The sequence below is a fragment of the Triticum urartu genome, chromosome 3 (genome assembly GCF_003073215.2).
Source record: "Triticum urartu cultivar G1812 chromosome 3, Tu2.1, whole genome shotgun sequence".
NCBI classification, from domain to species: domain Eukaryota; kingdom Viridiplantae; phylum Streptophyta; class Magnoliopsida; order Poales; family Poaceae; genus Triticum; species Triticum urartu.
This window is the reverse complement of record NC_053024.1, coordinates 397186623-397203603: the sequence shown is the minus strand read 5'-3', so window position 1 is coordinate 397203603 and position 16981 is coordinate 397186623. Positions and strand designations below refer to the sequence as shown.

The following is a 16981-nucleotide window of genomic DNA, read 5'->3' as shown; positions in this document are numbered from 1 at the left end:
CCGATGTGCCCTGAGAACGAGATATGTGCAGCTTCTATCGGGATTTGTCGGCACATTCGGGTGGTCTTGCTGGACTTGTTTTACCATTGTCGAAATGTCTTGTAACCGGGATTCCGATTCTGATCGGGTCTTCCTGGGAGAAGGAATATCCTTCATTGACTGTGAGAGCTTGTGATGGGCTAAGTTGGGACACCCCTGCAGGGTTTTGAACTTTCGAAAGCCGTGCCCGCGGTTATGGGCAGATGGGAATTTGTTAATATCCGGTTGTAGAAAACGTGACACGTAACTTAATTAAAATAAATCAACCGCGTGTGTAACCATGATGGTCTCTTTTCGGCGGAGTCCGGGAAGAGAACACGGTCTCGTGTTATGCTTGAACGTAAGTAGCTTAGGATCACTTCTTGATCTTTATAGCTTCTCGACCGTGCTTTGCTTCTCTTCTCGCTCTCATTGCGTAAGTTAGCCACCATATATGCTAGTGCTTGTTGCAGCTCCACCTCACTACCTTTTTCCTACCCTTAAGCCTAAATAGTCTTGATCGCGAGGGTGTCAGATTGCTGAGTCCCCGTGACTCACAGATTACTTCCAAAATCAGATGCAGGTGCCGATGATGCCAGTGCAGGGGACGCGACCGAACTCAAGTGGGAGTTCGATGAGGATTCTGGACGTTACTATGTGTCTTTTCCGGACGATCAGTAGAGGAGACCAGTTGGGGCGATCGGGGATCTATGCATTTGGGGTTGTCTTTATTTATGTTGGTTCCGTAGTCGGACCTTGATTGTATTCTGGATGATGTAATGCTATATTTATGTATTGTGTGAAGTGGCGATTGTAAGCCAACTCTTTATCCCTTTCTTATTCAGTACATGGGATGTGTAAAGATTACCCCTCTTGCGACATGCCTACTATGCGGTTATGTCTCTAAGTCGTGCTCCGACACGTGAGAGATATAGCCGCATCATGGGTGTTACATGATGCTTGCGAACCATGCCTCATGTGCAAGATGACTAAGACTCCGTTGTCCGGAATAATGGAGCGAGCAACTGACTTATTGGAATAATACATACTGATGTATGCGGTCCAATGAGTGTTGAGGCTCGCGGCGGGTATCGTTATTTTTTGACCTTCACAAATGATTTGAGCAGATATGGGTATATCTACTTAATGAAACACAAGTCTGAAACATTTGAAAAGTTCAACGAATTTCAGAGTGAAGTGGAAAATCATCGTAACAAGAAAATAAAATTTCTACGATCTGATCGTGGAGGTGAATATTTGAGTTATGAGTTTGGTCTTCATTTGAAACAATGTGAAATAGTTTCGCAACTCACACCACCTGGAACACCACACCGATCTGATCACACTTTATTAGATATGGTGCGATCTATTATGTCTCTTACTGATTCACCGCTGTCGTTTTGGGGTTATGCATTAGAGATAGTTGCATTCACGTTAAATAGGGCACCATCTAAATCCGTTGAAACGACACCATATGAACTATGGTTTGGCAAGAAACCTAAGCTATCGTTTCTTAAAGTTTGGGGCTGCGATGCTTATATGAAAAAGCTTCAACCTAATAAGCTCGAACCCAAATCGGAGAAATGCGTCTTCATAGGATACCCAAAGGAAACTATTGGGTACACCTTCTATCACAGATCCGAAGGCAAGATACCTGTTGCTAAGAATGGATCCTTTCTAGAGAAGGAGTTTCTCTCGAAAGAAGTGAGTGGGAGGAAATAGAACTTGATGAGGTAATCGTACCTTCTCCCTTATTGGAAAGTAGTTCAGTTCTAGTGATTCCTACACCAATCAGTGAGGAAGTTAATGATGATGATCATGAAACTTCTGATCAAGTTACTACCGAACCTCATAGGTTAACCAGAGTACGGTTTGCACCAGAGTGGTACGTTAATCCTATTCTGGAAGTCATATTACTAGACCATGACAAACCTACAAACTATGAGGAAGCTATGATGAGCCCAGATTGTGCAACATGGCTTGAGGCCATGAAATCTGAGATGGGATCCATGTATGAGAACAAAGTATGGACTTTGGTGGACTTGCCCGATGATTGGATCTTCAAGAGGAAGACGGACGCTGATGGTAGTGTTACTATCTACAAAGCTCGAATTGTCAAAAAAAGGTTTTCGACAAGTTCAAGGTGTTGAATATGATGAGATTTTCTCACTCGTACTGATGCTTAAGTCTATCCGAATCATGTTAGCAATTTCCGCATTTTATGAAATCTGGCAAATGGATGTCAAAAACTGCATTCCTTAATGGATTTACTGAAGAAGAGTTGTATATGATGCAACCAGAAGTTTTTGTCGATCCTAAAGGTGCTAACAAAGTGTGCAAGCATCTCGGAGTTGGAATATACGCTTTAATGAGTTGATCAAAGCATATAGTTTTATACAGACTTTTGGAGAAGCCTATATTTACAATAAAGTGAGTGGGAGCACTACAGCCTTTCTGATAAGTATATGTGAATGACATATTGTTGATCGGAAATGATGTAGAATTTTCTGGAAAGCATAAAGGAGAATTTGAAAGGAGTTTTTCAAATAAAGAATTACCTGTAAAGCTACTTACATATTGGGCATCGAGATCTATAAAGATAGATCAAAACGCTTGATAGTTTTTTTCAATGAGTACATACCTTGACAAGATTTTGAAGTAGTTCAAAATGGAACAATCAAAGGAGTTCTTCCCTGTATTGCAAGGTATTAAGTTGAGTAAGACTCAAAACACGACCACAGCAAAAATAGAAAAGAGAATGAAAGTCATTCCCTATGCCTCAGCCATAGGTTTTATAAAGTATGTTATGCTGTGTACCAGACCTATTATGTACCTTGCCATGAGTTTGGCAAGGGGGTATGATAGTGATCCAGGAGTGGATCACTGGACAACGGTAAAAGTTATCCTTAGTTACCTAAGAGGACTAAGGAAATATGTCTCGGTTATGGAGGTAATAAAGAGTTACGTCGATGCAAGCTTTTACCTAAGAGGACTAAGGAAATATTTCTCGGTCACAATGAGCTTTTGTAGTGTTCAAATTGCAACTATGTTGTGTGTTTAGATTTGCTTCAAGAGGGTGATCAACACCATCTTGTGATAGACTTAACACACAACTAGCCCCCCCCACTGGGCTCCTATTGGAACTTGTCCTTCATAAACATTGTTACCCCTACTAAATTCAGCATCTCTGTCTTCATTATCCTTCGCCACTATGATATTCAGAAATGTGAAATCAGAGTGGTCAATCATTTCTTCTACTGCCTCTTGGCTGTCCAGAAGCAATAGCCCATCTTGTCCAATTCCTACTTTCTTCACATAGTACATGTAGTCATCTAACTCGTACCCTTCAGTCTCAGTAAGTGCAATTAAATTGAGAAATGTGATGTTTGAAAGAGAGAAGCTTCTTTCCATGTTGTCTCTGCCCTGGAAATCCAGCCTCACCTCCCAAATGACATCATCTAGCTTGTATTATATACAGTGTTACTTCACAACTCTGTCTAACTTGTACAAAATTAAAAAACCTAACTGAATAAATCTACTACATCAAAATTCAGTAGTGGCACAATAGTACTGCATCCATATTTAGCCCACTGACTAAAAAAATAGTACTACATCTATAACTGCATCCATATTTAGCCCGCTGAGTAACAAAATTCAGTATTGCAGAGCTAATGAGTAATAAAATTCAGTAACAAAACCTATCTGAACCATGCAAGTACAAAATCCATCTAGTAATTTGAATCACTACTGCATCCAACTAAATACATCTACTATCTGAACCACTACTGCATTAAACTAACATATTGTCAAACTTAACTAAAGATTTCATGAACCACCAACGAACCTAGCCCTACCTCAAACTAAACCGAAGTTCTGGCATCCACAACTAGCTCCATTCAAGTCAAGGAGTAGATGAAGAGAAGAAATAAAACTTACTCAACCCCTCCAAATGCTGAGGCTCGGCGGTGGGAGTTCACCTGATCCACGGCAATGGCGCCAGCAAAAGCCCCGACCACTCTATACTCAAGCAACAGCTCCTGATTCGCCGGTGCAGAAAGCGTAGTGAAGAAAATATGCCCTAGAGGCAATAATAAAGTTGTTATTTATATTTCCTTATATCATGATAAATGTTTATTATTCATGCTAGAATTGTATTAACCGGAAACTTAGTACGTGTGTGAATACATAGACAAACAGAGTGTCCCTAGTATGCCTCTACTTGACTAGCTCGTTAATCAAAGATGGTTAAGTTTCCTAGCCATGGACATGTGTTGTCATTTGATGAACGGGATCACATCATTAGAGAATGATGTGATGGACTAGACCCATCCGTTAGCTTAGCATAATGATCGTTTAGTTTTATTGATATTGCTTTCTTCATGACTTATACATGTTCCTATGACTATGAGATTATGCAACTCCCCAATACCGGAGGAACACTTAGTGTGCTATCAAACGTCACAACTTAACTGGGTGATTATAAAGATGCTCTACAGGTGTCTCCGATGGTGTTTGTTGAGTTGGCATAGATCGAGATTAGGATTTGTCACTCTGATTCTCGGAGAGGTATCTCTGGGCCCTCTCGGTAATGCACATCACTATAAGCCTTGCAAGCAATGTGACTAATGAGTTAGTTGAGGGATGATGCATTACGGAACGAGTAAAGAGACTTGCTGGTGATGAGATTGAACTAGGTATGATGATACCGACGATCGAATCTCGGGCAAGTAACATACCGATGACAAAGGGAACAACGTATGTTGTTATGCGGTGTGATCGATAAAGATCTTCATAGAATATGTAGGAACCAATATGAGCATCCAGGTTCCTCTATTGGTTATTGACCGGAGATGTGTCTTGGTCATGTGTGCATAGTTCTCGAACCCGTAGGGTCCGCACGCTTAACGTTCGATGACGATTTGTATTATGAGTTATGTGATTTGATGTAACGAAGGTTGTTCGGAGTCCCGGATGAGATCACGGACATGACGAGGAGTATCAAAATGGTCGAGACATGCGGATTGATATATTGGACCATGTTATTCGGACACCGGAAGTGTTCCGGATAGTTTCAGATAAAACCGGAGTGCCGGAGGGGTTACCGGAACCCCCAAAAAAGTAATGGGCCTTAGTGGGCCTTAGGGGAGAGAGAGGGCAGCAGCCAGGAGGTGCCCCCCCAAGGGGAGTCTGAATAGGACTAGGGGAGGGGGCGCGGCCCCTCTTTCCCTCTCCCTCTCCCTCTCCTTCCTTCTTCTCCTACTTGGACTGGGAAAGGGGGGGCGATTCCTACTTGGAGTAGGATCCCCCCCCCTTGGGCGCGCCCCTTGTGGTCGGCCGGCCCCCCCCCCCCCCTTGGGCGCGCCCCTTGTGGCCAGCCGGCCTCCTCCTCCCCTCCTTTATATATGGGGGAGGGGGCACCCCATAGACACACGAGTTGATCTTTAGCCGTGTGCGGTGTCCCCCTCCATAGTTTTACACCTCGGTCATATTATCGTAGTGCTTAGGCGAAGCCCTGCTTCGGTAACTTCCTCATCACCGTCTACACGCCGTCGTGCTGACGGAACTCACCCTCGGCCTCAGCTGGATCAAGAATACGAGGGACGTCACCGTGCAGATCACGGAGGTGTCGTGCATTCGGTACTTGATCGGTTGGATCGCGAAGACGTTTGACTACATCAACCGCGTTACTAAATGCTTCCACTTTCGGTCTACGAGGGTACGTAGACACACTCTCCCCTCTCGTTGTTATGCATCTCCTAGATAGATCTTGCGTGATCGTAGGAGAAATTTTGAAATACTGCGTTCCCCAACACGTAGGTTGTGCAGCTGGTGTAGGTTGCCTCTACGACGATGGTGCAGGCCGTGGCAGCGCCGGAGGTGTAGGCTGCTGAGGCGGATGCGTTGCGAAGCTGCCGTTGCCCGTCCAATTATCCACTTCCGAATAATCTCCACCATCTCCCCTCGTGCCACCTCCCCCTAGAGTCGCCTCCATAGCCTGGTTTCGCCACCGCCGACGCCTAATAGCGCCTGAACCAAATGTATTTATTTTGATTGGGATCCTATTCTACGGTTATGAGATAGCTCGAGTCACCGTGACCCGGTCGGAACGGATGCACCCTAATGGCTGTGAGCACGCGTGTCGTCAGCCGTATTCGACATGGACCTGACGGGCAGGCACTACATGTCATAATCAGGCTTATATTTTAATCGTTCAGTGACTAGGGTTTTTTGAAATAGCCAACCAAATTTATGGTAGTTTTTTGAAAATTTAATAAAAGTGGTACGCGTCGGCCGACGGATCTTTTTAAAAGATCAACCGCCTCGCGAGTCGTCGGATATGACGGATTGAACGATGGAGAGTCATCTTCTACCACTGCAACACATGTCCTGTTGCAGAAAATTTCCGCAACACGGGTTATGTTGCAGAAAATTTTGCAACATAGGTTAAGTTGTAGATTATTTTTGCCATAAACGTCTTGTTACAGTTTTTTGCAGCAGAGGTCTTATTGCAAAAAAAAATTGTCAACAGAGGTCTCACTGAAATTTAATTTGTTTTGTAACAGAGGTCTTGTCATAGTTTTTTTTTTGCAACAGAGACCTTTTTTTTTCTTTTTGCAACAGAGACCTTGTTGTAGAAATTCGATGTAGCGAGCAGCAAGCAGTGACCATGCGCCCAAAAGAAAGGGCGGTGCTCCCTCGAGATGGCGGGGCAACAATGGATGCAGCTCCTCGCGGTGGACACGGACGCCGATGCTTCTCCAAGACGGCGGATGCAGCTTGAGCTCGGGCGCACCTCGAGGCCGATGTTCATGGTGAAGGTGGGTGGCGGCGGTGGCACCCACGCTGGCCTACTGCTGGCGTGCGAGCGGCGGTGGAGGAGGCGTCACCTTGAGGAGGAGCACGTACGGCTGGCCACTACTCTCGTGGTGTTTCAGATCCAGATCCAGCAACACACCAGTTGTTGCGTTGGGGTGAATTGCAACGACTTAGTCAGATCCAACAGCCGCGGAGGAGGCGGAGGCACGCGTCGTTATCCGTCTGGTGATGCCAATTATTTCCCTTCTCTGTAATCCTGGTCTGTAATGGGTACATGTCGTCGCCGGCGAGGCCACGACGGCCAAATCTCCAAACTTTCAAAGTCAGCATCTTGCTTGCAGCTTTGCTGTTGAAAAACGTTTTGTGCAGTCAGTTTCTGTGTTGTAGCAGAAACAGGGAAGAACCGTCGCGATGAAGATGAGGTATTTCGCATAGCTCTGCTCTGGCCAAGTCGAGGCCAAAACACAATTTTGGCGACATTCCACATCTCCTTGTTCCTAGCCCATGCATAAGTCGCTGCTGTTGCTAATAGTCAGGCCGTCAGGGGAGCACAGAGTGACAATGGGAAAGAGCTTAGAGATGGATGTGCCTTCTGCGCAGGACAAAAAGTGACCCACGAAGTGCAACGAACAAACAATCAAAGAATTAACTCTGCTTTTTCTGTCTTAAAAGTATGAAAAATGCTTTGCTTCTACCAGCGGATTGCACGCGTGTCCTGGGGGAGCGGTCTTTCTTTCTTTCGATCAACGTGACTGTTGCTCGCTGCTCAATGTCCACTACGATGAGTTTTCAGAGCGAAGTCTCCATTGCAGCAAAAACTGTAACAAGATCTCTGTTTCAGAATAATTAAATTTGCAATGAGACCTTTGTTGCAGAAAAACAAAACTGCAACAAGACCTCTATTGAAAAAAAGTGAAACAAGAACTCTGTTGCAAAAGAAATATCTTGCAAAAATTTCTGCAACATGAGTCATGTTGCGTAACAGCACCCTAAATGTATTCCCAGAACAGTGCTTTCCAAAGTCTCCAACAATTCAGTTTTTTGAAAAGTTAAAAACATACAACTTGAATTAATTTCAACTTTCAACAGCATGGTCTGAATTTGCAGGGACTCTCAGCCCTGTCAAACACTTCTCGAGAAACAGAACATAGCACAGGCAGGCAAAATACTAGCACCTCCTTTACGGCTGCCTTGCCTTGGTCAGTGATCATTGTAGTGCGATTACAAAACCAGGATTCAGACGGCAACCCGTGGTGCACCGCAACTTCACAATGTACAGGTCGCATCCAGTACACTAACCTCCCTAGGAAAAATGCTATTGTACATTACACCTGAGCAACTGGAACAACAGCTTATCACCACCACCGCAAGCACCATAGCTCGGCTTATATCATCTTTATGCTAGAGATTAGCCAAAGGCATTCTGCTCTCGGTTTTGTGCACGCTGCTTCTCCAGGCATTGTTCTTGGCGAGCGGCGGAACCAAAGCATCTTCCAATTGTCATGTTGGACCTGGAATTCGGAAGAATGGATGATCTAGAGCTTCTTGGGCAGTAAGGCGCTCTGAAGGCTCAAACCTTAAAAGACCATATAGCAAGTCTGCCAGCGATGCCTTTGAATGGTCAGCATTTCTCGCGACCAAGTCCTGAAGTTGAAGATATACAGTTATTTCCATATTGTAGGTTACATTCCCCCACTCTCTCAGTCGTGAATTAAAGTAATACTTCAACAAGCAAGCAGCACAGCACCTAAATATTCTGGATTAATTACAACTAAAAATATAATTACCAACGGACTGGATAACTGGAACTTATTTACTTTTTGTATTTGCACTCCAACGAGCCCAAGAAAAACTGTGTTAGAATTAATTACAAGTATGCACTACCATACAGTCTCAAATCAGTGGAAGAACCAAAGAAGACTTATCTATACATGTGCAGTTACTTATGTAAGAGCATCTCCAACGGCCGCACAAAAATTTCACGCCCAATAAACGTTATAGCGCGCCACTGTAGCACTTTTAATGCGCCGGTACCAACTTTGCTTTGGCAGGCGCCCAAAAACGCACGCCCAAAAAGCAGACAGTGCAAATTGTGAAGCACGCGCAATCCGGCGCCCAAAATATGCTGCGCGCGATAGCGTTTTTCAGCGCGCGCCCAAAAACTTTTAGTGCTACAGCTTCTGTTGGAGCTGCCCGGCGCCCAAAAAAATAAACTTTTAGTGTGCGGAGCTCTTTTTGAGCGCCTGTTGGAGATGCTCTAAGGCCCTGTTTGTTTGGGCTTATACTTCAGATTTTGCAGCTTTTCCACTTTGGCTTAAAAAATGCACAAGTTCTTTGAAAATTGGTAAAAAAGGATGACCAAATAAAACTAAAAAGGAATAATCAGGGGAATCAAAACCTTTAGCCGGTGTAGTTTTCTGACTGCTCTGATGCTTTCTCTTGTAACAGCACCTTCAGGCCAATTTAGACGTGTCCCTCGCCTAAAATATTTCTGAGCTGATGAACTGCATATTCCAAGGAATACAATGACATCTGAGTATAAATTAAATGCAAGAATAAACAGAGAATTGGATGCAGTACTCAATAGCATATTATTAACTTAAGTGTTGCTATTTAAGCTTACATAATGATGTATATTCTTCAATATTTTTTAAAGAAAGTGGCATTAGCAGAAACAACATAAAAAAAATACTCCCTCCATTCCATATTCTAATGCGTATAGTTTTTTAGGCTGGATTCCGAAATGTAGTGCGCCTAAGCTGCTTTGGACCACAATAGCCCTCGCCTGGTTCACGGAGTGCAGCAGCAGGCAGCCATGTGCTGTGGCAGAGTGAGCAGACGGAGGGGTAATTCTTGTCCAAATAAGAGTGCCAGGTCACGTCTTGGTATAAGCGCTACGCACAATGGCGCACTACAAAGAGGAATAGAGGGAGTATATGTTTGGGAGGGCATCCCCACATGTTAATATGTTCTGGAGAAACATCCCAGCAGATGCTTGCCAAATTTACCTTTACGAGCAACATCTATAAATCAGTAACAGAAGAGATGCAACCCCAAACTACTTCTGAGTAGCAAACCAGTGAAAAACTATAAACTGTAGAATTTAGGGAACCACAGCCAAAAAAAATGTGACTGCACGTAAAAATAAAAGAAATATTTCTTTGCAGGTAGGACGTGCCAGAGTTCTTCAAAACATTTGATGCAGAAGAATTAGTGCAAAGGAGAAAGATATATATATATATATATATATATATTCGTCACCCTGGGTGAGGAATAGTTATTCTTCACCCTCCTCTATTTTAATAGCAATGCACCGTAATTTTACATTCCGTAAATTTTGTCTTATTTTATACGTAAAAATAGATCGTAAGAAAATATATAGTCGCCGTAAAAAATATTTTATGTTACGTAAAATTACAAACATAAAACATAGTGTAAAATATACATAAAATGCATTTTTTCTGATCTTATCACCTATATTTTTGTATTCTTATGCCAAATTTTATGTAGTAAATCAATATGAATGTAACTATTTGTATTTCAAACGTAATTTATTTATGATACGATCGTAAAATTACCTTGGGTGAAGAATAACTTATTCTGCACCCTGGGTGATGAATAGTATATATAGTAACACTATTCATCACCCAGGGTGCAGAATAAGTTATTCTAACACTATTCATCACCCAGGGTGCAGAATAAGTTATTCTTCACCCGAGGTAATCTTACGATCATTTCATAATTAAATTACGTTTCGAATTCAAATAGTTACATTCCTATTGATTCACTACGTAAAATTTGACATAAGAAAATAAAAATATAGGTCATAAGACAAGAAAATTTGCAGTTTATGTGTATTTTATACTATGTTTTTACGTTTGCAATTTTACATAACATAAAATATTTTTTACGGCGATTATATATTTTCTTACGGTCCTTTTTTGCGTCGAAAATAAGACAAAACTTACGGAACGTAAAATTACGGTGTATTAATGGTAAAATAGAGGGGGGGTGAAGAATAACTATTCATCGCCCAGGGTGACGAATAGCGCGACCCTATATATATATATATATATATATAGCCAAAGGTTATCCCAGCATCAAAAGTTCCCACGTGTTGTGGGGGCCTGGGAAAGGGAATTATAAGGTTCTTAGGCAGCATTTCCCTTTGGTTTTTCATAAGAATACTGACTCAAACCCTGGACTTCCAGGATACAAGTGGAGATACTGCCATTCTCATGAGAAACAAGCCCAATAAAAAGGGTTTGGTTCTAAAAGTAATCCTGGACCTCCAGGACACATGGAGATAATTTGTTTGTTAATGATAGCTCAACGAGAAATTAAAAAATGATAATCAAATTAACGGTATAAATACGAACCTAGCCTTCCGTATCATGTGCTCTGGTACGGGTCCCAAAACCCTCTCCATCATTGCTAGGTGTTCCAGGTTCTCATGTGTCTGAAATAATGCCTCCCCCTATAAATGTTTAGGGTTAGGACCATATATCAAGGTAAAAGAGGAAAGACAGGCATCATAAGCAATCTAACCGAGCATAGCTCAACGAGGATGCAACCAACACTCCAAATATCACATGGCAAACTCCAGCCTAAGCCTGCCAAAGGAATATTCAGTAACATCAGAACTCGCGATTCCCCTCTGGGAGTAGAAACATTAGCAACTACTACAGCAGTTGGTCTAACCACAAGGAAAAAGGAGAAAAGATGAGTTCTTATTCAACAAAGAAAGAACAGAGTTCAGCACAGTAAAATAAGAGGATCATTGTGCAGGTTTCAGCTTGACATATATAAAAGGCACTGTACAATTTAGACCAATAAATACCCAACTGTATAACTATTCATGCAAGACTAGTCTCGTTAGGGCCAGAACCATCAAATATAGAGCTGAATATATTTTTAGACAGACCACTTTGCAAGGACGAAGATGTGCCATACTATCTGTTCAGCTAGTACATCAATCCTTCAATGTAATGCAATCTTCAGGGCATAATTACTGAGCATGTCCAAACTAGACTGTAACAAACCAACAGTACTAATCTATATCATAAAACCCAGTAAATATACCCCTCTTAAAAACACCCTTTTCCATCGTCAGAAGTGGATGGCCATCTATAAGATCTTACCAAGCAAAAGTACAAAAACACCTAGGAAAGAAACAATCGAGCAAAATAAAACACTGTCATATGCCCCAAAATCTTGGCATATGATATGCACAGTTGCCATTCTATATAACCAACCAGTAGTTAAAAGTTAAAAGATCAATCATTGGATGTCTGTAGAACTGTCATTTTATCTTCCATCATTGTGCTAAACCGACCCTGCAGTCCAGCAGCTGCCAGTGCATGCAAAAAAGCAAATTGACTACTAGCTGCATATACTAACTTACTGATTAAAGAAGCTGCGATCCAACCTGGCTACTACAGTACTACTCCCTAGCTAAGTAAATAACACAAGGATTACATCTAACATAACCAACACTATTCTGGAAATGGCAAAGCAGTTTCTATTCTAAATAAGTTTTGTTATGTATAGATAAACAAGAGTATCAACTGGCATGTATCATACTTGGATTCCTAGGATTATAAACAACATTTGTTTTTTCCTTTACAAGCATATAATTAAAAACACATAAACATACACCTCAAACAAGATGAAACATAAGAAAACCTGAAGAACAACCAATTTACCTAAGATTATTTCAGGTGCCCTGTAATGCCTCGTAGAAACAATCGAGTTATGTTCCTGATTATCAAAGGCAGTACTACCAAAATCTATCAGCTTTATGGCACTGGACTTTGGCAAGCACTTGAAGTGTATCTCATCTTGTGAATTCTTCTGTACAACCCCAAGTGATCATTCAAGATAACTGCTAATACCGTATGCCTAATTTCAAAATAGCAGATGCTCACCACAAAATTGGTCGAGATTAGGTACCTTGGAACTTGGAACCTTTATATATTCGGAAGATACAAGGAGTATGTTTTCTGGCTTCAGATCAGTGTGAATAAGGCGTAATTCATGCATATCTATTTTAGAAGAAAGGAAAAGATGGTCAAGCATGCCACTTGAAAGCAAGGGAAAAATGAATCTGCAACTGCCAAACTTGTTAAGAACGGATATGCAGAATCAAGCAATCACACACATGCTACAGATTCCAACAGTTGTCGTCCAAACTCCCGCACAAGTTCCACAGGGAAAGGTTGGTATCTATTTCTCTTTAGAAAATCATACAAGCTTGGCCCAAGCTTCTCAAATACCTGACAAAACCATTGATATCCATTGAATAAAGTTATCTTTATTTTGTTTCCATACCAGGGAACCTTCATGAGGAAAGAGCGAAGAAAAGCAACTGTTTTATAAGCATGCAAATCTTATTACGACTACATTATCATGTTATGTACCAGCATGAGCATCTCACTTTGCACGAGTAAGAGGTACTGAGAGGGCTAGTAAAATTAACTGTTAACAAACAAGGCATATAAACAGGAATTCAATGCGCTATAGGAGATGGAAGTGAATGTAATAACTGACACTTGGAATCAACATGTAGAACTTGCATAACTGAACAGAAGAAAATCAAACTTACAATGCATATATGGTTGCGATAGTCAAACCATCTTTGAATTTGGACACAGCTGGCCATTAAAGAACATTCATCAAGTAAGAAATAGCTAAGAGTAAGGTTATAGAGATTATGTTTGTTGGGACACTAACAGGGATCTGTATCTCTCATTTTCTGCAAGGCGATTGAGCACATCGATCTCAATCATTGCAGCATCCCGGTACTTCCGGATGCTTCGGACAACTTTTATTGCAACATATTCACGTGTTTCACGGTCCCAGCATTCCAAAACTCGGCCAAAAGTACCTATGAAAATCCAACTCGTGTCGCTCTACATTAGAGTAATAGCAAAAAAAATGAGAACTACAATAGAAACCATAATGAAGGAAACCCGAACCTTCACCCATTTTGCTCAAGATTTTATCTGCATCGCAAAAAAGGAGATTGTCAATAAACAATAATACATCACCAAGGTGTTCCCAGTTTCAACTTAGACCTATTGTCAAAAGGAGCACGTGTGCCAATCGAGTTTGTATGCTAATATAAACATAACATTTGAAAATTTAAAGGGGAACTTTGCTTCATCATCCCCTTGAGCTCAAAGCAGAATTAAAAAGTTCTATACAACAAGATAAAACAATCCAATCATTCATGCACGTTGTGGAGGTGAACCTTATCCATTTAAAAAACAACAAGTAGGACAAGTAATTGCCAGTGCCTACCACCAGTAGTTACAAATTATGTATACATAAACAAGTCTTTATCCATCTTTTTTTTCTAAACTATGTGCACATTGGCAAGCCTTTGTCCACCATGTTTCTCAAAATCAACATAAATAAGTATTTATATGCGTGCACAATAGCTCTAGGAGATAACAACAGGCCTAAGACGCGGGTGCTTACACCGACGGGTCAAGTTCTCGCCGAGATCAAACACGTAATGGCCGTCGCGGTCGTCATCCCGCCAAGGCGGCGACGCGCCACCCCTTGCTACCTGCAGCACCGGCGGCAGGGCCAAATCCAAGTTAGTGATAACCCGAACGCCCGAGCCCTAATCGAAGGCATAATAATCAAAGTATAGGATCATTACCACCTCCCGCTCCGGCGGCGGGTCGCCGGTGCTGTCCAACTCTTGACGCGTGCGCTTCCGCGACCTCGACGACTCCATGGATTCCGATTCGATTGGGAGGAGAGAAACGGGGGAGAGAGAGAGAGAGAGAAAGAGAGAGAGAGAGAGAGAGACGGAGAAACCCTAGGGCGAGGCCGTGCGGGTGGGATGCGTGGCGGGCTGAGGCCCAACAGCGAGTGGAGTACGGGATAGATTGCCTGGTGGGCAGGACTGGGCTAAGTTTGTGATTTATACTGTCTCAAAAGTTTCTCAAAAAAAATTATACTGTCTCAAAAAAAAAACTCAGTTTCTTTTACAGTTTACAGTCATGTTTATAATGGCAAAAGATTGGATTGGATGAATTTAGACCTACAAGGGGCATCCGATCGGAAGATTCTAATCAAATCAATGGCACCATCTATCTTGATTTATTCAATGACATGTTTTAAACTTGGTAAAGATTTGTGTGAGAACTTCAAATTCATGATAAAGAAATTATGATGGGGAGCAAGGAAGGCAAACGAATAGCGTGTTGGGTGTCCTAGGAGGTGATAACACGACATAAAATTCAAGTGAGATCTTGGTTTCCATGATCTTGAACTATTTAATCTAGCTTTTTTGGCAAGGCAGGCATAAATGTTTTGCAAGATCATGACTCCTTAGGCTAGAAACTTAAAAGCAGTGTATTATCCAAACTCCAACATTTTGGAGGCAGCTCCTGGGTCACGACCTTCCTAGATTTAGAAAGGGTTGTTGAGAAACAAGATGTGGTTGTTCAGGATTTGATATGAAAGATATGAGATGGGGCATTTATATAAATTCGGCAATATACTTGGTCACAAAGGGAAGAATTTATGAAGCATATCGTTCCCATGCCGGCTAATGTGCCAGATATGGTGAAAGAATATTTTTTATGAAAATTTTGCAAGTTTAAAGGGGCCTGTTCAAGCAAGAATTTTTCAGTGGAGGGGTCTGATGTACTATGTATTCCCCTCTGCACTAGATGAATCCCAGACTTTTGGGCATGGAGCTTAGAACGCTCGTGGTAATTCACGATACGCTTACCATATCTCACGTCCCCCATGCCACTATGAGATGCCGGTCAAGCAGGCAACTCAACTGCGCGAGCAGGCCAAGGACAGGTGCCAACCATCCTTCACCAAGTACGATGAAGTTGTTGGTATAAACGATGCGCGGAGCACAATCGATGCTCTCCAATCAGTAGTTGAGGGTCCATATGAAGGAAATATGCCCTAGAGGCAATAATAAAGTTGTTATTTATATTTCCTTATATCATGATAAATGTTTATTATTCATGCTAGAATTGTATTAACCAGAAACTTAGTACATGTGTGAATACATAGACAAACAGAGTGTCCCTAGTATGCCTCTACTTGACTAGCTCGTTAATCAAAGATGATTAAGTTTTCTGACCATAGACATGTGTTGTCATTTGATGAACAGGGTCACACCATTAGAGAATGATGTGATGGACAAGACCCATCCGTTAGCTTAGCATAATTATCGTTTAGTTTTATTGATATTGCTTTCTTCATGACTTATACATGTTCCTCTGACTATGAGATTACGCAACTCTCGAATACCGGAGGAACACCTTGTGTGCTATCAAACGTCACAACGTAACTAGGTGATTATAAAGATGCTCTACAGGTGTCTCCGATGGTGTTTGTTGAGTTGGCATAGATCGAGATTAGGATTTGTCACTCCGTGTATCGGAGAGGTATCTCTGGGCCCTCTCGGTAATGCTCATCACTATAAGCCTTGCAAGCAATGTGACTAATGAGTTAGTTGTGGGATGATACATTGCGGAACGAGTAAAGAGACTTGCCGGTAACGAGATTGAACTAGGTATGATGATATGGACGATCGAATCTCAGGCAAGTAATATGCCGATGACAAAGGGAACAACGTATGTTATGCGGTTTGACCGATAAAGATCTTCGTAGAATATGTAGAAGCCAATATGAGCATCCAGGTTCCGCTATTGGTTATTGACCAGAGATGTGTCTCGGTCATGTCTACATAGTTCTCGAATCCGTAGGGTCCGCACGCTTAACGTTCGATGGCGATTTATATTATGAGTTATGTGATTTGATGACCGAAGATTGTTCGCAGTCCCGGATGAGATCACAGACATGATGAGGAGTCTCGAAATGGTCGAGAGGTAAAGATTCATATATTGGAAGGTTGCATTCGGACACCAGAATGGTTTCGGGAAGTTTCGGATAAGTTTTGGAGTACCGGGGGTTATCGGACCCCCCTCCCAGGGGAAGTTAATGGGCCAACATGGGCCTTAGTGGAGAAGAGAGAGGGCCGGCCAGGAGGTGGCGCCCCCCTCCTTGCCAATCCGAATTGGACAAGGGGTGGGGGCGGCGCCCCCCTTTCCCTCTCCTGCTCCTTCTCTCTCTTCCCCCTTTGCTACTCTGGAAAAGGAAAAAG

At 42.2% G+C, this 16981-nt stretch overlaps 1 protein-coding gene across 1 annotated transcript; it reads right to left on the bottom strand.

Annotated features, from left to right (window-relative positions):
* Positions 1-7853: 7853 nt before the first annotated feature.
* LOC125544097 (serine/threonine-protein kinase AFC3-like) lies at positions 7854-14738 on the bottom strand. The gene is made up of 12 exons (XM_048707662.1): positions 14504-14738; positions 14317-14407; positions 13812-13838; positions 13567-13720; positions 13439-13487; positions 12995-13109; positions 12787-12878; positions 12540-12687; positions 11383-11447; positions 11214-11311; positions 9233-9338; positions 7854-8478 (listed from the first exon to the last, which is right to left on the bottom strand). Exons 1-12 carry the CDS (start codon positions 14579-14581, stop codon positions 8335-8337), a joined length of 1167 nt encoding a protein of 388 aa, XP_048563619.1. The 5' UTR covers positions 14582-14738; the 3' UTR covers positions 7854-8334.
* Positions 14739-16981: the final 2243 nt, after the last annotated feature.

Bases quoted from the DNA above. Each gene is read 5' to 3' on its own strand.
- LOC125544097 (XM_048707662.1), bottom strand. From the start codon at position 14,581: ATGGAGTCGTCGAGGTCGCGGAAGCGCACGCGTCAAGAGTTGGACAGC. The intron at 13,721-13,811 runs GTTCGGGTTTCC...GGATTTTCATAG, and splicing joins CTTGAGCAAAATGGGTGAAG to GTACTTTTGGCCGAGTTTTG. The intron at 13,110-13,438 runs GTAAGTTTGATT...TGGTTTTGTCAG, and splicing joins ATCGCAACCATATATGCATT to GTATTTGAGAAGCTTGGGCC.